This window comes from Nilaparvata lugens, chromosome 6 (genome assembly GCF_014356525.2).
Source record: "Nilaparvata lugens isolate BPH chromosome 6, ASM1435652v1, whole genome shotgun sequence".
NCBI lineage: Eukaryota > Metazoa > Arthropoda > Insecta > Hemiptera > Delphacidae > Nilaparvata > Nilaparvata lugens.
Window position 1 is genome coordinate 62,563,626 of NC_052509.1, and position 22,148 is coordinate 62,585,773.

Sequence of the window (22,148 nt, forward strand, 5' to 3'; positions counted from 1 at the left end):
TTTCTAATCATTTTTCATCCAATCGATTTATGAATGAGAAAAATATTATTTGAAATAATGAATAATTAATAATATTCAAAATGTATAATTCAATGAGTTCTCATTTTTATTTATTTGAAAATCATAAAAAATATAGATAGAACAAATTCGAATTCAAAATACACGCCACAATGTCAACAGCTGATAATATATACTTTGCGCACTTGAGTGGAAAAGTGATTCTTTGCGTTTTGTAATCAGTGCAGGAATGGTCACTTTTCAAGATAACTGTAGGAAAAATTAACTTTTCCTACAGTTACGTTGAAAAGTGGCCATTGCTGCACTGATTACAGAACGCAAAGAATCACTTTTCCGCTCTAGTGCGAGAAAAATTTTTCTGCACTCCAGATTTGCAACATGGCAACGCAAAATACTTAGTAGGTTATATGGAGCAACAGTGCAGCAAAATCAAAATGAAGTTGGTAACAGTGACTGCTGTGGCTGCTATAGTGAGCAGAGGTGCAACGAAGCACAACGCGCTAATTATTATTCATTATATTATTACCAAGGACAACGAGGACTTTAGGATTTTAGGATTAAGGTTTTATCAATAATAAAATTACACAGAGAAACATTTGATGGATTTCAGGCATTTTACCCATAATTACCCACTTTTCATATTCAATGGTAACTGTAGAAAAACTTAATGTGAAATACGTGCGCAAAGTTCCTCTGCTGCACTCAAGAAACCATTCCGCCCTCGCCTACGGCTCGGGCGTAAACGTTTCTTTCGGTGCAGCAAACTGTCACTTTGCGCACTAGTTGCACAATAACTATTTTCATTCAAAAATATCAAATATCTCATTCTTTCAGCATTATTTAGTTCATTTAATTATTTCTTATTATATTTTTAATGGCATTAGTAGCCGAAACATGTAGTGACAAAATAATTTATAAGGGTACGTACTCAGATTAATATTTTTATTTATATTAAAAGTAGCCCTAAAGAAAAACGACATAACATAGGCATATATACTTCATACAATGTTGTAGTATAAAGAGTGTTCTGAAAAAAATGCCCATAAGTCAGGGCGTGATTCCTCTCATCAAAAGAAGGAAAAACGTACAAATTAACATAGTCTGAAAATGCTTAGTTCCCAAGTTATACAGAGTGGAAGATTTCGTCTGAATTTCAGTTCCCCTGCCGAAAAGAAGCCCTACGGGTATTTGTTGGCTGTTAATCAACATGTAGAGCTGAGCGTAGTTTATTTAAAATGATGTGAAAAATTGAATAAAGCCGTTTCCAGACCGTTAGCTACAGTAATTTCTAAGATATGTGACGAAATACGCGAAACTTGGTCCCGAAAAATAAGTTCCTTCAAGGTTTGAAGCAGATTTACTATGTTAAATGTACAATACACGCAAAATATTTTCTACAGAACTTATAGAAAATTTAATTTCAAAGGGAAAGATGTAGAATAAGGCTATAATAGACAAATGCAACCGTAAAAAAATAATCCTTAATTACATACAAAACGCATGAAAAATGAGAGTTTAACAGATTTTGTCTAAACGAAAAAAACTGGAAACGGTTTAATTAAATTTCTCAGTTCGTTTCAAATAAAGTACGATAAATTGTACATCTTAATCAACAGCAAACAAATACCCGTAAGGCTTCATTACAGCCGGGGCACAGAAATTCAGACGAAATCTTCCACTCTGTATAACTTGGTAACTAAGCATTTTCGGACCTATGTTAATTAGAACTTTTTTCTTCTTTTGATGTGAGGAATCACGCAATTATTTGTCCTGAACCAATATATTATTCAATAAAAAATTACCCATTAATTGGAGAAAATACAATTATTTGTCCTAAAACAGTATATTATTCAATAAAAATTACCCATTAATTGGAACAAAATGACAATTATTTGTCCTAAAGCAGTATATAATTCAATAAAAATTACCCATTAATCAGAGAAAATTACAATTATTTGTCCTGATTCAGTATATTATTCAATAAAAATTACCCATTCATTAGAAAAAATTACAATTATTGTCCTGAAACGTACATTATTCAATCAAAATTACTCATTAATTGGAAAAAATACATTATTTGTCCTATTATTCAATAAAAATTACCCATTAATAAGAAAAAAATTACAATTATTTGTTCTGAACAGTATATTATTCAATAAAAAATTACCCATTAACTAGAAAAAATTACAATTATTTGTCCTGATACAATATAATTTATTATTCAATAAAAAATTACACATTGATTAAAAGAAAAAATTATAGTGATCCACTTCCTTCAGTGAATATCTTGACAGCATTTTTTGACCGAGAAGCACTGAATTAACGTGAATCACCTTCTTGAATGAAAAAGACTAAGAAATTGTCAAAAAACCACTGATTTATTGATAATAGAAAGACCGGTTTCGGTTATTACACCATTGTCAATCTCTGATAAACAATCTGTTTATCTAAACTACACAGTTGAATGAAAAAGACTAAGAAATTGACAAAAAACCACTGATTTATTGATAATTAGAAAGACCGGTTTCGGTTATTACACCATTGTCAATCCCTGATAAACAGAGTTTAACCGGTCTTTCTAATTATCAATAAATCAGTGGTTTTTGACAATTTCTTAGTCTTTTTCATTCAATATGAATAATTACCACAATATCAACTTCTCAACTACACAACAAATGAATCACCTTCCTCTTCACCAATACCAGCAAGGCTGGATGGGTTGCGTCAAAAGTTTATAATAATTATTATTTTTCACATTTCAACTATTGAGAATGTTATTAATAAGGAATTCTGACAATTAGAGTGAGTGTTACTATACATAATAATAGAGAATAACCGAAAACATGAAATTTACATACTTGAAAAGTGCTGAAGACATAAATACATAGAAGTTCTAAAACTGATATTAAAATGATATATTTATCTCAAAGTCCTAGCCTATTCTAGGGACAGGTTTCTGAGACACTTATTAAATGTAATTGACTATTAAATAAGGTTCAATGGTACATTATATTTGATAAGTGACCTAGAATCCAGGCCTAAGACTAAGTAGATACTAAGGTTTGAATTACGTTGCATCAACATTTGAACAATGGATTGAAAAATGAATTATTCACTTTTTACTTTCCTTGCCCTAATACCATAGGTAAGGAAAGTATTGCTTTCCAAAAAAAATTAAGGTACCCCAATTTCATGTTTTCTATACGTTTCAAGGTCCCCTGAGTCCAAAAACATGATTTTTGGGTGTTGGTCTGTGCGTGTGTATGTGTGTGTGTGTATGTATGTGTGTGTGTATGTGTGTGTGTGTGTATGTCTGTGAACACGATAGCTCCATTCCTAATTAACCGATTGACTTGACATTTTAAACTTAAGGTCCTTATACCATGAGGATCCGACAATAAGAAATTCAATAAAATTCAATTCAAGATGGCGGAAAAAATGGCGGATAATTACTAAAAAACCATGTTTTTCACGTTTTTCTCGAAAACGGCTCTAACGATTTTCTTCAAATTTATACCATGGATAGCTATTTATAGCCCTATCAATTGGCATGAGTCTCATTTCTGGAAAAATTTCAGGAGCTCCGTAATATTCTTGAGAAAAATAGTGGATAATGACTAAAAATCCATGTTTTTCACGGTTTTCTCGAAAACGGCTCTAACGATTTTCTTCAAATTCATACCATGGATAGATATTTATCAGCTCTATCAACTGGCATGAGTCTCCTTTCTGGGAAACCAATGGGGTCCACCCCATCCTTGGGAAATGGACTTAGTAACCTCCTTCTCGTGCATGAGGTAGGTAGGTAGCGCAGTTCATAAAAAGAACACATAGTCGAGATATTTCATCTGTAGAACAGCTGTTTTGACGACTTTAAAAAAATGACGACTAAAAAAATCATCGAATTTCACAATTCACACAAAGAAAAAGTACTCTAAAAACAATTATATATACACATATACAGAAGTCTGATCGTAGTTTCAAATATAAGCAAGGAAAGTTGTGTGAGTGTACCACACCAGATTTTTCACATTATTGAGGGTAACATTGTGATAAAAATTCATGAATATTGAATAAAAAATACTTGAACATGTCACCACTGCACTGATTTGATGAAACCACCGATTTTCTCCTCATTTTATTAAATTAGTGTTTGTACCAATTTCAAATATTTTCATTTCAATTATTTATAGTGTATACTGTAAAGCCGTGCACACACACATCGGTTTTTGTTCGTACAATATTTTGCCGCCCTTATGAATTCTACCAGATTAAACGGAACTTGACAAACATCATCTGTTTGAAATCATCCGTTTAATCTAATAGAATTTATAAGGACGGCAAAATATCGTACCAACAAAAATCGATGTGTGTGTGGGGGGCTTGACTGTGTCAAGAATATTTTTCATTGATAAACTTGTCTTGAAAACAATGCATTCAGATAATTGCACCAACTATAATCAACACAGCATATTCCTATACTGAGATTCACTTTAAACTGTCAGCATTTCTAACTAATAACATCAACGCCTCCCATTCAACCAATACTGACAATTTAAGTTATGATAGTTGAGTGGTAGAGTGGACATTACTGTCCAAACTTCTCCACGTCAACAAATAGAAAAGTCATACAAATAAATTAATTATATTTTAACTATAAATAAATAGATGCCTCCCATAAAACCAATGTATAACTACTGTATAAATAAAGATATATATATATATATATATATATATATATATATATATATATATAAAACACTTCACTTGAATGGGCTACTTTTTTAAATTAATAAAAACAATATGAAAACTTGTAGTACCGTAACCTAAGTTATGGTCGAAACTAGTCGTTGTAATATTTTTAAATAAAAAAGGGTACTTCAAGTATTGTTCATATTGACCGAGCGAAGTGAGGCCTAAGATTCAAGTCGACGGTTTGGAATTTCTCTTAATGTTTAAATGTTTTTATGTTGCGCATTCACGGCGAAACGCGGTAATAGATTTTCATGAAATTAGACAGGTATGTTCTTTTTTAAATTGCGCGTCGACGTATATACAAGGTTTTTGGAAATTTCGCATTTCAAGGATAATATGAAAGGAAAAAGGAGCCTCCTTCATACGCCAATATTACCGTAAAAATCTGGTGTGGCGCACTCACACAACTTTCCTTGCCGTTATGAAAATTGATCAACTGAAGTTAGTGTTCCCGCGCATATCAAATCTACTATTCTAAGATCTGAGACAGCTGGTGACAGAACAATAGCGCTGCAGACACCCGAAGTCTGCTATCTCTCCATAGTGAACAACAATTTGCAATTGAATAATCTTTTTTTCTCGCATTTCGAGCTTATTTTCTATTTTAGGTGAAGATGTTACTGAACATAAATTGTAGAGATTTTTATGCTGAATCTTTTCCACTTGATTTTTTTTTTGTTTAAATTGTATCTGAAGCCTGATAATTGGGAATCTAAAATCAAACTTTGCATAGATGGGGTGGAGCTCCTGGAATTTTTACAGATATGAGACGTGTGGCAGTTGATAGAGCTCATCAATTATTATTTTAGGTATAAATTCGATCAAAACCGTTGGAGCTGTTTTCGAGAAAATTGCAAAAAACCCTGTTTTTGACAACATTTTCGCCATTTTAGCCGCCATCTTGAATTGCATTTGATCGAAATTGTTCGTGTCGGATCCTTACAGTGTAAGGACCTTAAGTTCCAAATTTCGCTGATAACAGCGCTCACACTCACATCCCGGGAGGACACGTCACGGTACGATATAGGACAGAAAGCTCTATGTTTATTTAGGATTTTTCTAGACATTTCTAATTGATAAATTATTTATTAATTTTTGAGAAAACATAACAACAGGTCAATGTAACTCACTGAGCGCGAGGTCTACTGTTCACAGAACTACTAGTAAATAAAGATATATATTGAGCAACATGCCAGTTATACTGTCACTCACTCTATTAAGAAAGAAACAAAACATAGTTGTAAGCTATGATTACTTTCTAAAGCACTTGACATACTAGTAAGGATTGTATGCATATTGAGGTAAGAAGAGGCCTGAAGTGGTGAGTGGGCTATGATCAAGCGTTTTTCGAGATTATTCGCTTCAGATGCAACAGTTTAGTTGTGAAGGAAGGAATGTTAGTTGAGAAGAATGCCAGTGCTACTTCGGCCAAAACTGATTCCACTTCTCGTCATTCTATTTCTGCTTTCAAGCTCTGTGTTGACGATGCCGCATTCACGGGAATATACGGGTAAATATATCTTATAGGATATGTATTTTGTACACATTTAGGTATATTATATTGTACACAATAACTCCGGTTGACCTGTGGGGTTCTTTGAACCTTTGGATCCTTGAATCCGTCCCTTCAAACATAACATAACATAGGTAACAAAATATTAAACTGAGTACCTTTATAAATTATTTTGTCACTACATGTTTCGGCTACTAATGTCATTTTCATTTTCCGTGATAATCTTTCCATCTGATAGAAATAATTCTCAAATATTTGAAAATTAATTTTTTTCAATAAAAATTTCATAATTCTTTCAGCATTATTCAGTTAATTTAATTATTTTTTATTCTATTCTTAATGGCATTAATAGCCGGAACATGAAGAGACAAAATAATTTATAAGGGTAATAATAATAATATCGAGTGACCTGGCTGGCTCAGGTCTGGTGTCAGAGTTTTCAGGTCGCAACTGATCAATTTCAGGGCCTCTGACATGACCTAACGACTGATTTTTAGGCAGCCGGGACAGACGGCTTAACGTGTCCATCCGAAACACGGGAGTGGCCCGAGATAAATATGTTGCCCGGGCCGGGATTTGAACCCGGGCCTCTGAAGTCTGAATCATAAAGCCAGCATCTGATCCACTCGACTACGGCCACTCCATTTATTTATAAGGGTACTCAGATTAATATTTTAATTTATATTAAAAGTAGCCCTAAAAAAGACATAACATAGGTATATATTTCATACATTGTTGTAGTATATATCCACCAACATTTATTAAATGTATAAACACAGTAGGGCTTTAAACTAAAAAAATTGAATAGGTAAGTTAATGTAATATTGATAAACTGGAGCTATAAGTACTAAGTACCAACAAAAGGTATCTGGAATATGTCAATTATACAATTGTTTTTATTTATTATGAATTGGAAAAAGTTATTTGCTTAAAATATTATCTTGAGATTCACGTTGAACTGCCATTATTTTATTCAAATAAAATCAATGAATTATTCACAATTCAAAAATTAATTTACTTCGCAAAAATAATAAATTATTACAAAACATTGTACCTAGAGCTCAAAATACAAAAAATAGTAATGAAATACCACTTCTAAATATAACATATTTTAACATTATTTGTTTGCTTTAAAATAGCTTTTTTGAGGTTGAGTGTTAGAGAGGACTTGAAAGTCCTAACTCCGCCTAATAAAGATTTTCAATTTCAAAAGACATAAACGAGAAGTAAAGATGGGTACACCTAGGCATGAGCCCTATTGGAGTGTGTTTAAATATCTTAATAAATTCACTTCTCTTCATAAAAGTTGAAAGCGGACCTCACTATTATAGAGTTGATGAATAATTTTGGAATCTTAGTTGGATTGAATTGCTAAAGGAAATGTCAATTCACTGTATTACGCCAGTGAAAAATGAAGCTAAACAATTGTACAAATGACAAATACAAATTTTGACAGGGATAAAAATAATATTGTTTCAACATTTTATTCAAGTGATGTTAAGCTTTTAATGTCGAAGTACTTTTGTAATATAACATAAATCACCTTTTATCTTTAGGGCTACTTTTAATATATCTTTAGGCTACTTTTTGTGACAAAATAATTATATAAATTACCAAAATTTTACATAAATTACCTATATGATGTGCGTGAAATACGAGATAACAGGATAAGACCTTTGCTTAATTTTGAAGAGAAAACTGCACGTACCAAATCGATATGACTCTTAATTTCAGATAGACATAATGATTTATTTATTTATTATTATTTCATCCACCGACCACCAGTAAAAGGGTATAAGAATATGCCAAATTGTTAATCAAACAGCACATGTTATCTATCTTCTCAAACCTCCATCTTGAGGTTTGTAATAGTATATTTAGCACCTAGGGCCGAAAATGAGACTTTTCTGGCTCGAAATCGGTTTTCAAGTCCGAGGCCGTAGGCCGAGGACTAGAAAAGATTGAGAGCCAGAAACACATTTTTGCCCATGGTGAGAACGTTATTTTTCGCCACACAGAAAATAAACAATATAAATATGAGAATAATTTATTGTTTATTAGGCACTTCCAAAAGCAAAGGAAGGTCATAGCTCCTGCAAATCTGAGGTAATCTGAATATCAGGAAATTGTCCAAGTATTTTTATTTTTTATTCTGATTTGTCTAAATAACCTAAAAGATTATGTTCAATTATGTAAGAGGTTGAGTTTATATTTTTATTCTTCCAGTTGACAATAAGATGATTTTATTATAAATGTTTTGATTCTTGAATAATAAACACAAATAATGAAAAAATTTTGATCAGCTGTTTTAGCACTGAAATTTGGCCAATCTGAATGTCAACGTCAACAATGCTTGTTGTCGTTGACTTCGGAAGTTTAGGTTAGAAGTTCTATCCTACTCTGAAAATCGATTTGAATAATTTATAATATATAAATCATTCATCCAAATAAAATGATATTATCTTATTGCAGAATACTTATTCAACTCTAGAAGCATAAACTGATTCCGTTTCATAAACATTTTGTAAACACGTTCACATCAAATCAGAATCAGCTGACTTCAAGGTTATTTTACAGCCCTAGGGCCGTAAACTTTTACCGGCTTGGTCAGAAAACAGTCATTTTCGGCCTCCATATGACGCACGAAAACCAGCTCATTACATCCAAGTGGGGCGAAAAAATCTTTATATTCCTCCACTGAGTAGGCACACATGGATAGCTCTTTTTTCAATAAAAATCTGAAATCTTTACCTCACTTTATTATTTGAAATGATGTTTTCTATTAAATGGATGTGACCTACCATATTGTTCTTGTTTGAAGTAAATACAGTATGAATGAATTATCTATACATTGAGACGCGAAATTAATCTCTCAGGAAACTTGAACATCGAATCGTAAACAGCATATTGATGGCTTGTAAAAGTCATTGGTATCCTAGTCTTCAAATTATTATTTAATGATAAGCATTTCTTAATATATTTACAGACTCATGTTCTCAAACTGAGTTTTGCCACTACCTCCGTAAACAAAGTCATAGTGCATGACAGGTGATTGATGGTAACGTCAGCACAGGTAGGGCACCATTAAAAACACTAGCTGATATAGATCAGCTGAAATCAACAAATTGTTATTGGTGTAGTTGCCCTACCAGTGATGACGTCACCAGAATTCACTATGGCTTTGTTTACGGAGGTAGTGGTAAAACTCAGTTTGAGAACATAAGTCTGTAAATATATTGAGAAATGCTTATCATTAGTTAATAATTTGAAGAACGGAGGTAGTGGTTTTGCTCCCTATTGTTTCAATTATTATTTCGATGAAATCTTTACTATTAGCATAGATAGCATAATATATATCCTACGGTATGGTGCGTTCATGTTCCAAATTTCACTGTTATCTCAAGCCGATAGTCCAAGGCCCGGTTGCACAACAGCCGGTTAAATTTTAACCGTGATTAATTTCACGAGAACCAATCACGGTTAAAATTTGACCGGCTTTTGTGCAACCGGCACCTAGTATTTGTATTTCGTGAAGGTATGTGACGCTGGTAGATGAGAGACTGTGATGTTCTTACACTCTCACCCGGTCAAAACAGTAATAATAGACAGTGATCGACAATAATCGGCTTGTGTTAACAAAACATCAGCAAGAAATTTGGAAAATAAACGACCTATACCATAGGATATCTTCTTATTATATATTTTCTCTACTAAAAGTATTAAAACAAGAAGCCTATAGCCTATGCTACTGCCGACATTTCATCACAAATTTTAACTAATATAATTTCAATATAAATCGTTATATTTTGTAAACGATATTGTATTTTTAATATTTCAGAATATCGGAGAGGAAAACTGTTCACTCTAACACCTGTGATGGCGTCAATCACGTTTGTTCCACTTATCTCGATTCTCGCTTCAGCAGGCCATGAACTCACAAACAAATTCAACAATGCCACTCAATCTTTATTAGGCTAAAAATATTTTTACTCGTCATTCTTACTGTTAATGAAACATTTACGGAATAAAATGTTGGAAAACACAGAGCACTTCTATCTTTGTTTACCAGTAACTTCATTCGTAGCTACCTACCAAACTTCTAAATTTAAAATTCTGACATCTGAATTTTCTAAAGAGAGAATAGTTGTTCAACACATACGCCTGGTTTTCACTAAAGTGCGAGATAAATTACTTTTAACACGGCTCTTTCTCGAAGACGGAGAGGTCCGATGCTCTATCCTCCACTAATCACTCCCACTACATAGCAGCATTCTCTTTCTTTTGTGTCTGAGTGAGAGAGCTTTGTAACGAGACGCGGCAACACTCCCCTCCATCTATTGCTGGCAATGTTCCAAGTAGTGTACTGGTCAGCAGGTATATTGGTTTGTGTATGTTACAGAGATGTTTTCATCACAAGAACATGAAGCAAAATGACACGGCGCATCCAATTGTGCGCAGGATGTCCATCTGTGTCTATGCTGCAAACTGTGGAGGGAGAAATGGGTTTCTCCTCTTCATGTTAAAAGTAATTTATCTCGGACTTTAGTAGAGTTAGTATGCCAGTTACTCAACCACTAACTCTACTAGTGAAAACCAGGCGTATGTGTTGAACAACTATTCTCTCTTTAGAAAATTTAGAAGTCAGAATTTTAAAGTTAGAAGTTAACTCTACTCTAACTCTACTTTACTTACTTGGTCGAGTAGCTGTTTTCACTACAATTGAGAATTGTAGAGTGTGTTGTCTAGTGAACATAACTAACCTTAAATGTCGATACTTTTTAATAGATAACAATACTTCTTAAACTCCACTAAAAACTAGTACTCGACACACAGAATTGTCCTCCGATTGGCTAATTCTCACAAATAGATGATTCTCTGCCAATCAGAGGACAAAATTCTTAGTGTTGGCCGACAATTTGTACATGTGGAAACGATCATTCGCTTCGAACAGTATTCCTTAAGGAGGGCACTAACGACGGGACAAGTGTGTTGAACATGTATGTGCACACATGCTGGTCATGCTTGTTGTGTCATCAGCGAGAGGCTTCGAACAATAAACAGCTGTTTGACATAAAATAAACAACCTATAACAATAAATAAACCACTGGGAAATTACAATTTTTTCGAATAGCTGGTTTGAGAGAGCAGTCTAGTCAATATTTTAGTTGAATTATGTTATGTTCCGTTGCTCTATTCACCTGCGTGCCGCCCACAATAATTTCATTCTTTCTGATCTCTCCTTTCTCAGCTGTTCGATGTTGTGGGGTTCATGTCTCCTTCTTTTCTCCTCCTCCCCGAATATCAAACTCTACACTTTTTTCAAAGATATTTTGGATGATCTCCTCAGTGATACCAGCCTTCTCACATTACATTACAAATTATAATTGATCGAGCGAAGTGAGGTCTAAGATTCAAGTCGACGGTTTGGCATTTCTCTTAATGTTTAAATGTTTGAATGTTTATATGTTTTTATGTTGCGCATTTACGGCGAAACACGGTAATAGATTTTCATGAAATTTGACAGGTATATTCCTTTTTTAATTGCGCGTCGACGTATATACAAGGTTTTTGGAATTCTCTGCCAATCAGAGGACAAAATTCTTAGTGTTGGCCGACAATTTGTACGTGTGGAAACGATCATTCGCTTCGAACAGTATTCCTTAAGGTGGCCACTAACGACGGGACAAGTGTGTTGAACATGTATGTGCACACATGCTGGTCATGCTTGTTGTGTCATCAGCGAGAGGCTTCGAACAATAAACAGCTTTTGACATAAAATAAACAACCTATAACAATAAATAAACCACTGGGAAATTACAATTTTTTCGAATAGCTGGTTTGAGAGAGCAGTGTAGTCAATATTTTAGTTGAATTATGTTATGTTCCGTTGCTCTATTCACCTGCGTGCCGCCCACAATAATTTCATTCTTTCTGATCTCTCCTTTCTCAGCTGTTCGATGTTGTGGGGTTCACGTCTCTTCTTTTCTCCTCCTCCCCTCCTCCCCGAATATCAAACTGCACTTTTTTTCAAAGATTTCTCTATTTTAGATGATCTCCTCAGTGATACCAGCCTTCTCACATTACATTACAAATTATAATTAATCGAGCGAAGTGAGGTCTAAAGCTGCGTACACATATTCGCGCTTCCAACCCGCACCGAGCACGCTCCTCCCTCGTACCGCCCTCGTACCACCATCGAACCACAGTCGCTCCTCCCACGCACCCATCATGAACGTTACGGAAGATGTTAGATCTTCTCGCGTTCCCCGGTCGAACCACTGTTGCTCCCCGGTCGATCATCAATCGCTCTGCTGGAGTGACGTTCGGTTGCGGAGCAGAGCGAAAGTCTGTACGCACCTTAAGATTCAAGTCGACAGTTTGGCATTTCTCTTAATGTTTAAATGTTTGAATGTTTATATGTTTTTATGTTGCGCATTTACGGCGAAACACGGTAATAGATTTTCATGAAATTTGACAGGTATATTCCTTTTTTAATTGCGCGTCGACGTATATACAAGGTTTTTGGAAATTTTGCATTTCAAGGATAATATAAAAGGAAAAAGAGCCTCCTTCATACGCCAATATTGGAGTAAAAATCAGACTATAGAATTATTCATCATAAATCAACTGACAAGTGATTACACAGATGTGTGGAGAAGCCAGTCTATTGCTGTATTTCCATAAGGTCTATAGTTTCAATCAGGTACTTGTAGATGAGAATACTGCGTGAGGTCTACTGTTCACAGAACTACTAGTGATAGAAAAGTAATTTAACCTTAAATAGAGAAGCGAAGAAAAAATAAACAGCAAAATATCGAAGATACAAAACCCAACCCCAAAATATTTTGTTCGAAGCCTTCCGCTGTGATGACACAACAATGTATGATGACATGTGTGTACACACATGTTCAACACACTTGTCCTGTCGTTAGTGGCCAGCCTGATGAATAACGCCAATGCTTTCCATTCATTCAATCAATGGAACACAATCAACTACAGTGTATAAAGTATAGACAAAATCTGAGTATACACCTACAACATAAATTGAATAGCCTAATTGAAAAATTACCACTGACGTAAAACTAATAATTCATTAATAAGCAATTAAAAACTTTTGGTAATATCAGCTGTTCTCAATTTAATTGATACCTCCCTCGCGTTCGCTACCTTTCAGCCTGCGCTCTGCTCTGCTCCCCCGCCCGCATCAACCAAATGAGTGGTTGACCCACCCGCCACCAGGGTGCGCCTCAGTCGCGCCACCCGTTCCTGCGTTCTATTGGCCGAGCACCGCCGGCCAATAGCAGCGCAGGTGAACTCGGGGACTGTGAATAAAAGGGGGCTACTCAGCTACCCTCGATAGCACTTGCTCACTAGCAGCCTTCCACTGAAGAGCCAGAAGAGACCACTACCAGAGACCACTACCAGCCGAGACCACTACCGAGACCAAGAGCAGAGCAGCGAGCAGGCCATGAGGGAACCACGGCGAGACTAACCGCAACCTGAGGTGTCTTCCTTGTCTACTACCCAGCCGATGCCTAGGAGGAACCGAGCCGGCCGCCGAATCCAGAAGAGAGGGGCCCTACGTCGCTTCGCCAGGTGGAGGAGAGGCTGAGGCTGTACACCGCCGCGCCAGCTGCGCCCCAAGACTTGCGCCCCAGCCTAACAACTGGCGCGCGGTTCTGGATGCGCGGGTTGGGTGCCGAACCGACATCGGAGTGTGTTGCAGCGGAAGCCTACGACCCTGCCTGCCCGGGTTTGACCGAAGGCCCCTTCTAAACGAGGAAGTGGTCGAGGAGGTCCTCCCGGCGGAGATTCGGCACGACCTCTGACTAGTAGATCACCCGGTCAGCCCTCTCCGTAGCCCGGGTAAACCAGAGTGGAGACTGCGAACCATTGACTTGAGCCCTGCCGGCCTGCTCTCGCACCAGACGGACCTGCCCGGGACCCTCGCGCGCGTGGTATCGCGCCAGTCGACGCTACTAACATCTAGCCTATCTTGGTCCCTTTTCAGGCCACCAGCAACAAACTTGGTCCCTTTTCAGGGCCACCAGCAACAAACTTGGTCCCTTTTCAGGGCCACACAATTTGAGTGTATTCGAACGAAAGGTGCTTAGAAAAGTTTACGGTCCTGTTAAAGAAGGAGAAGAGTGGAGAAGGAGAACCAATGCTGAACTTGATTTATTGATAAAAGGCCGTAGTAAAGTACGCTTCATAAAGGCACAGAGACTAAGATGGTTCGGACATATTTATAGGATAGATGAAACCAGAATGCCAGAAATAGTGTTTAAAGAGAAGCTTCACTCGAGAAGAAAACAAGGAAGACCAAGAATACGATGGGAAGATGAGATAAGGGATGATTTGATAAGGATGGGTTATAGAGGATGGAGAGGATTTGTAATAAATAGAAATGTTTGGAGGAATGTTGTGGAGGAGGACAAAGCCCACAATGGGCTGTAGTGCTATAGAAAAAAAGTTGAATAATAATGTCTTAGAATAGTACCATAGAGAAACAATAGCATAAGTAGATATTCCATGGTATAGGACGTTTATGTCGCAACTCTTACTGTTATGTAAAGCCCATAGCTTATGTTATTCTTTCCCGTGAAGCTGTGTGACACTGGTAGTCTCTCATATTGTGCCATTCATACACTCTCACCCCAACAAAACAGTAAAATTCGACAATAATCAACAATAATCGGCTTGAGATAACAGTAAAAGTTGCGACATAAACGCCCTATACCATGGGATATCTACTTACGCTATTGTTTCTCTATGATAGTACCTACTGAAAAGCCTACGGATTTAGCAGGATCCAACATTGTACTTTTGTTTTCAATGAATTAATTGATTGATGACTGATTGATAATTAATTGACTCACTCTGTTTATTGCCGGAAGCGGCTAGCCACTGTTCAAGAACGTCTTCGCTCTCCTCAGTGAACAAATTCGGATACCTGTGACGTAGTATCTGCGACAGTAACGGATTGGCACGGTTGCTTGAGACGTCACCAGGCCTAGAACAAAAAATAAATATTGAAAAATGTATAAATAATTATCAGGTGTTAGCCGTGCTCCATAAGGGTCTGTTAAAAGCACAATAATTATTAGAAAGCAAAGAGATTTTATAATCTACAGATGGAAATAAATTAGAAGTTGCATTTGTTCAAATGCTAATTAATGAATGATTATTATTGAACGAAAATCCCAATTAAATGCTGTACATCACCCCGAAGACTTCTGCTACTTCAAATATTGACAACAGGGTAAACAGCTAGATGGAAATTCGATGAGCGCTACTATAACTTACAAACATTATTTGTCAGCCCGGGAATCGAACCCAGTACCTGCTAATTGCCGGTCAGGAATGCTTATCCTTACACCAAACTGACAATCTCTGGATAGCAGCGCTCATTTCATACAAAGCCATAGCGGCCAGCAAGTCTACAGATGGAAGATAAGGAAGTTCGAAGCATAAATATTGAATTTAGTTTTATAATTCCATGCTGATATAAAAAGTATCAAGAACTGTAGGCCTAATAATTTACATATAAAAATATAAGATGTATTTTTTCTTTAGTATAAATATATAATATATTTATACTATAAATATATTATATATTATAATACATATTTATATTATAAATAAAAATTAGAAATCTGAGTACCTTTTCAAAATTGTTTCAAAATATAAGACTGTTTCAATAGCACACTGAATACTCACACAAGACAGATGATCTCATCAGCAGACCGCCGGATGAGGAGAACGGGTCCCGGGTATTGGCACATCTGATTGGCCACGTCCAGATTGCAGTGTTGCCGCACTGTCTCCCTCACGATTGGCTCCATAGACTGCGGCATTCTGGGAATGGCCAATGGCAGCAGGTCGTCGAAGGTCGCGTCCAGAATCTACAACCAAACATTCAAACATTGATACAAAAATTTTTTGATAAAAAATTGATACAAATACCTATTTTTGGACAATTTCTATTTAAATTTGGGAAAGGAACAGTTGTGGGCTTCAAGCCTGTTGTTCCTTCCCCAATCATTCATAGTTGAGAATTATATTGTATGTATATATATATATATATATATATAATATATATATATATATATATATAATATATATATATATATATAAGCGAAATGGCACACACTGACTGACTGACTGACTGACTCACTCACTCACTCGCAGTACTAAAAATCTACCGGACCAAAAAAGTTCAAATTTGGTAGGTAAGTTCAGTTGGCCCTTTAGAGGCGCACTAAGAAATCTTTTGGCAATATTTTAACTCTAAGGGTTGTTTTTAAGGTTTTAAAGTTCGTCTTTTAGCATGTATATTCTTCTTCTCCCAATCTCTTAATTATAATTGAAATTTCCATATCATATGTTACTATAGAACTATAGTCTAGAGTACCTCTTCGAAACAGTTGTTAACTGGCAACTAAATTAATAATTTTGTCAGGTTGGCATTAAGTTGAGTTGACTTTGTTAGGTTGGCACCAAGTTGAAGATTAAAATGCATTTATTGCGGAAAAATTGATTGGGCACTGCTACTTTAATCCTGGGAGTATTATATTACTAGCCGTCAGGCTCGCTTCGCTCGCCATATCCGTTTAGCCAGACGTTTAGTCTGGCCCCCGACTGGATTGTCCTAACATATGATAAAAATGCCCAAATGAAAAATGCAGGCGTGCGAAGCGATCCTGCTGATTTTATTCTTGGTCGATTCAGTCGGGGGTCCAGGGGGCGGAGCCCCCTGGCTAGACGGATATGGCGAGCGAAGCGAGCCTGCTGATTTTATTCTTGGTCGATCCAGTCGGGGGTCCAGGGGGCGGAGCCCCCTGGCTAGACGGATATGGCGAGCGAAGCGAGCCTGACGGCTAGTCAATGTATAAATGAATGAATGAATGTATAAAAAGGGTTTGGTATCGAGAGCACACTGTAAGGGTGACATTTGCAACCAATCATTTTTAGAATAGAATAGAATGACTTGTTCATCTTTGTTTACGTGGCGACGTTTGCCCAATAATGTCCACTCTACCACTTAACCACGTCGTTAGCAAACAATACAAAACAAAATATGCAGAGATAACAAAAAAATGGAAGCAAGAAATGACAATAAAATGTAATAAAAATATGAGAGATCAATATTGAATAATAAAAGTCTTTGAAAAATAAGTGTTTTTCAATAAACTCTCTGCTTCAATATCACTTTATAAACTCAATATCACTTCACTGCTGAAAGAAAAAGCAAAAAATAAATTGAAACAAAACAATAGACAAGCTACTGAAGAAAATTTTACGGAAGGAGTTTGAAACGTTCAAGTGCCAATAGCCACCAGCTCCGTAAACAAAGCCATAGTGCATTCTGGTGACGTCAGCACAGGTAGGATTCCTACACCAATAAAACTAGTTGATTTCAGTTGAGCAGCTAATGTTTTTATTTGTGTAGGAGCCCTATAGTGAGGTCCACGTTATAATGACAGTGGATGAAGATAGGAGAACATCGGTGCCGATTCTCTGCCTTAATTAATTGTATTTCTACATTGTCAAAAACAGATTTGGCATCTTTGCGGAGTTAGAAAAGGATAGTACTACCTGCTTTGTTGAATGATAGACAAGGATAGCAACATCAAAGTTTATCAAATACTGTCATTATAACGTGGACCTCACTATACCTGTGTTGACGTCACCAGAATGCACTATGGCCTTGTTTACGGAGGTAGTGCAGTAGCACACTAGGGGGGTTTTACACCGAAGCCGGGCCAAGCCGAGCGGAATCCGCTTGCGCGCTAACTATGCAGGATTTAGTGGGGAGCATTCAAATCAACGCCGGGCGAAGCCGAGCGGATTTGTGCAGTCGTCTTGACGGCCGACTCGAGCGTTTTCGACCAAGCGGATTCTGCCTTCTTTCAGTTTAGTTCGATGTTCCCACGTAGTGAGTTGCGCAGTTTTTTTTTTGTATTTTCAACTAAAAATGCCTTGAAAAGCGAATCGGCATTTGGTTTCAGTGTGAACGCATGCAGATTCCGCTCGGCTCGGTTCGGCCCGGCCCGGTCCAGCTTTGGTGTGAAACCCCACTTATAGTGTGTTCTTGGCACTTGAACTTTTCAAACTCCTTCCGTAAAAATGATTGCTATAGATTTCACCACTAATGGTTAAGGGTGACCACTAATTACAGGACAATAGTATTGAGTACTTGTGTCATCAGCGAAGGCTTAGAGCAAATTCATTTTTGAGGTTAGGTTTCCATTTGTTGTTGTGTATTACTTCGCTACTCTCATGTTAAATTATTCTTGTATCACTATCATTTATTATTTCCAGTAGTTTATATTTATTGTATTGGTTAGAAGTCTCTCGCTTATGACAAAATATGGGTGCATGTTCATCATGCATGTCCTACCGTTAGTGGCCAGCCTTAGACGCTGCTATCAAACAACAGTTTTGTTTGAAGCTTTTCGATGATGACAGAACATGCATGACGAGCATGTGTGTACACACTTGTCCTATCGTTAGTGGCTACCCTAATGCCACATCCACATGTTGGGCCAATGAAGGCCAATGACGACCAGCGCCAGTGTGTGGATGGGTGGTTTGCCACGCTGGCTAACGCTGTCCTTCATTGGGCACTGTTAAAATTGCAGGCTGGGCCAGCTTACTGGGCCAACTTGTGTGCTAGGCATTACGGCTTGTTCATATTCATATAAGAGATTATATTCATAATTTATAAAATAGAATTATAGTACCCTAGTGAGTAGCCCTGAATTCATACATTTAAAGAAATGGATCATAGTCGTATATTAGATCATATTCATATACAGTATTAGGTCAAAACATTTCAATATTGTATAGAGGGAACAGGCACTAGCCCAAAACTCTTCTCTTCCTAAATTTAGTTCATTTACATTGATACATACAATATAATTCTCAACTATGGATGATGGGAAAGGAACAACAGGCTTGAAGCCCAAAACTGTTCCTTTCCCAAATAAGAAACAAGCGAAAAATGCAAGGAAAAAAATTATAAAATGTTTTTATCACCTTAATATTCTTGGGAATAGGAATTTATAGTATAGCACTTAATCTGATCATTATTTAGTTTTTTTCAAGACTAAATAACTGATAACAATTTATTTATTTATTCGTGGATACAATTACATATCATATGGATATGATTGGGATAGAGCAACAGGCTTGGCCCAAAGCTCTATTCTACCAATCACTTTTTGTGTAGTTGAAAAGTTGATATTGTGGTAATTATTCATATTAAATAAAAGTACTAAGAAATTGTCAAAAACCACAGATTTATTGATACTTAGAAAGACCGGTTTCGGTTTCACCATTGTAAATCTCTGATAAACTAAAAACTCTAAGGGCCGGTTTCCGAGCTCGGGATTCAGCTAAGTCCTAGACTTTAAACAGCTGGAGTCAGAAAATTGGCTTTCCGAAACGGGGCGTAGTCGCAGCTTTTATAACAGTAGTCGTAGTTTTTATTTTCTCATTTCTATAATTGCAAACGTTTTTTTTTTACGAAATTAGACATTCCTAAATAATTCAAAATAGCTGAAACTTTACACTATTTTCTCTTTATTTTATTTTGTGTTCAATTTTCTAGTTTTTCGAAATTTAATTCAAACATGACGATGACAATCGCTGCAACTACGTTTTGGAAAACAAATTTTCTGACTCCAACTGTTCAAAGTCTAGGACTAAGCTAAATCCCGAGCTCGGAAACCGGCCCTAAACATTGTAAACGGAGTTTATAGTTTATCAGAAATTGACAATGGTGTAACAACCAAAACCGGTTTTTCCAAGTATCAATAAATACTGTGGTTTTTGACAATGTCTTAGTACTTTTATTCAATATTCTACTAATATTCAGAGTTATAGCTTTCAATTTTGATAGACTGATCAATTTCTAAAACTATAATAACGAATGTAGACTACTGACCACACACTTGACTTCAGGATAAGTCATAGCAGCCCAAGATGTGGCATAGCCTCCTATACTCCATCCGAATAGAACAATGTTTTCAACCGGGAAGCCGAGGCGATGTATTGCGAACTGCATCACTGTATCAATTGCATTCTGCTCTTGGTCGGGGAAAGGCATGCCCTAGAATAACACAGAAATCGTTGAATTCAGACATTATTAAAAATGAAATGAAAATTAAATTTATTCTCCTTTTGAATAACAAGATTTTTTTACAAAGAATCTCTATATTAGAATTAAAATGGCAGCAATTGTGTATCTAGGCGCTGCCAGTTTCATGAATCTTAGTTACATATTAAATACTATATAGTTGCTATTTTAAAAACTTAAGCAAAGTATTATCATAGAGAGAAACAATAGGGTAAGTAGATATCGCATGGCATAGGGCGTTTATGTCGCAACTTTTACTGTTATCTCAAGCCGATTACTGTCGATTATTGTCAATTTTTACTGTTGTGTTGGGGTGAAAGTGTGTGAACGGCACGATTTGAGAGACTACCAGCGTCACACAGCTGCATGGGAAAGAACTACGTGAACTATCGGCTTGATATAACAGTAAAAGTTGCGACATAAACGCTATCGTTTCTCTATGGTATTATACGGCCATTGCGGTACAAGTGTATCTTCATGTGTGAACAATGATAAAACATAATTTAGAAAAACAAAACAAAATCGCATTGATATTAAGTTTGATAATAATGAGATAATACTATATTGATTAAGTATGAACTAAGGTGAAAAATGTAAATAACTAATTGGAAAATTTAGAAATTGACCGAAACATACATAAATTTTATTGTAGCCGAGTTATGTGATAAGTTCTCAGGAAATAATTTTAAAAAGTTATCTAGTTAAAAAGAAATTAAAAGAAGTTAAAAGTTAAAAAGTTTTTTCTGGCTCTAAATTTTGTAAAATTACTCAAAAATTTTCCAATTAATGGTGATTTGAGTGTGATATTTTTGTTTTTCATTCTGTCTTCAACCGTCAAAATTTAAAAATCTTAGTTTTCGTTGTTTTTGGGTGAAAATGGACTAAATATTAGTAAAGTGAAATCATAACACTATTTTGGACTTTTAAAATGTTTAAATTTGGGAGAGAAATAGTACAAGGAGTATTCTTAGTTTTTCTCTCCCAATCAGTGTTTCTTTGTAAAAGATATAAATAAATAAATATTTCTTGGTTCTGGAATAGCCAGTCATTTACTATGGATAAAAATTCTTTCAAAGTTCTACTTCTTCAACCAGCATGTGGGATGGTGTTGAAAAGTTTTAAACCTAGGTATAAGAAAGGTTTTGAAAAAAAAATGAAATTTATTCTAGGTAGTCTTGATACTAGCTCCAATCTTCTTCTTTCGGAAAGGCTGGGCCTGAAAAACCCATCGTTTCCACTTCACAAAAAAAAAAATTCTCAAGACTATGAACACAAAAAGGTGGCGAAGTGAGAGAATACGTAGTCTCTTGTACAAAGGAAACGAAGGCTCTCTTCGACTTTTAAATAATATTAGTCTGATAAAAAGTTTTTGTAGTTTGTGCAGTGGACTGAAATGCACTTTTGCAGCTCCTCCCCAACATACAATACCGTATTCTAGTTTTGAATTTATTGAACCATAGTATACTGTCATAGCCACCTCTAATACAAGGCCCCGGCCTACGATATGCAACGTCGCAGTGTAGGCCTAGAATCTAATACATGATTGGTGAAAAAGATTTTAAAAAATACCAGCTGATCTTTTTCACCAATCATGTATTAGATTCTAGGCCTACACTGCGACGTTGCAACACCGTAGGCCGGGGCCTTGTATTAGAGGTGGCTATGATACTGTACGTAGTGTATTAGTATCATACAAATCCCTCAAGTGATATAATTTAC

At 36.0% G+C, this 22,148-nt stretch overlaps 1 protein-coding gene across 2 annotated transcripts in view; it reads right to left on the reverse strand.

The window, feature by feature from the left end:
• Positions 1 to 22,148, reverse strand: part of LOC111054968 (phosphatidylserine lipase ABHD16A) — a 62,823-nt gene that overhangs the window by 5,190 nt on the left and 35,485 nt on the right. For both annotated transcript variants that reach the window (XM_039431636.1, XM_039431635.1), the window contains 3 exons: positions 20,238 to 20,402; positions 16,007 to 16,191; positions 15,166 to 15,299 (listed from right to left, as the gene is read on the reverse strand). In XM_039431636.1, the coding sequence (XP_039287570.1) occupies positions 15,166 to 15,299; positions 16,007 to 16,191; positions 20,238 to 20,402 (484 nt within the window). The remainder of the gene's footprint in view (positions 1 to 15,165; positions 15,300 to 16,006; positions 16,192 to 20,237; positions 20,403 to 22,148) is intronic.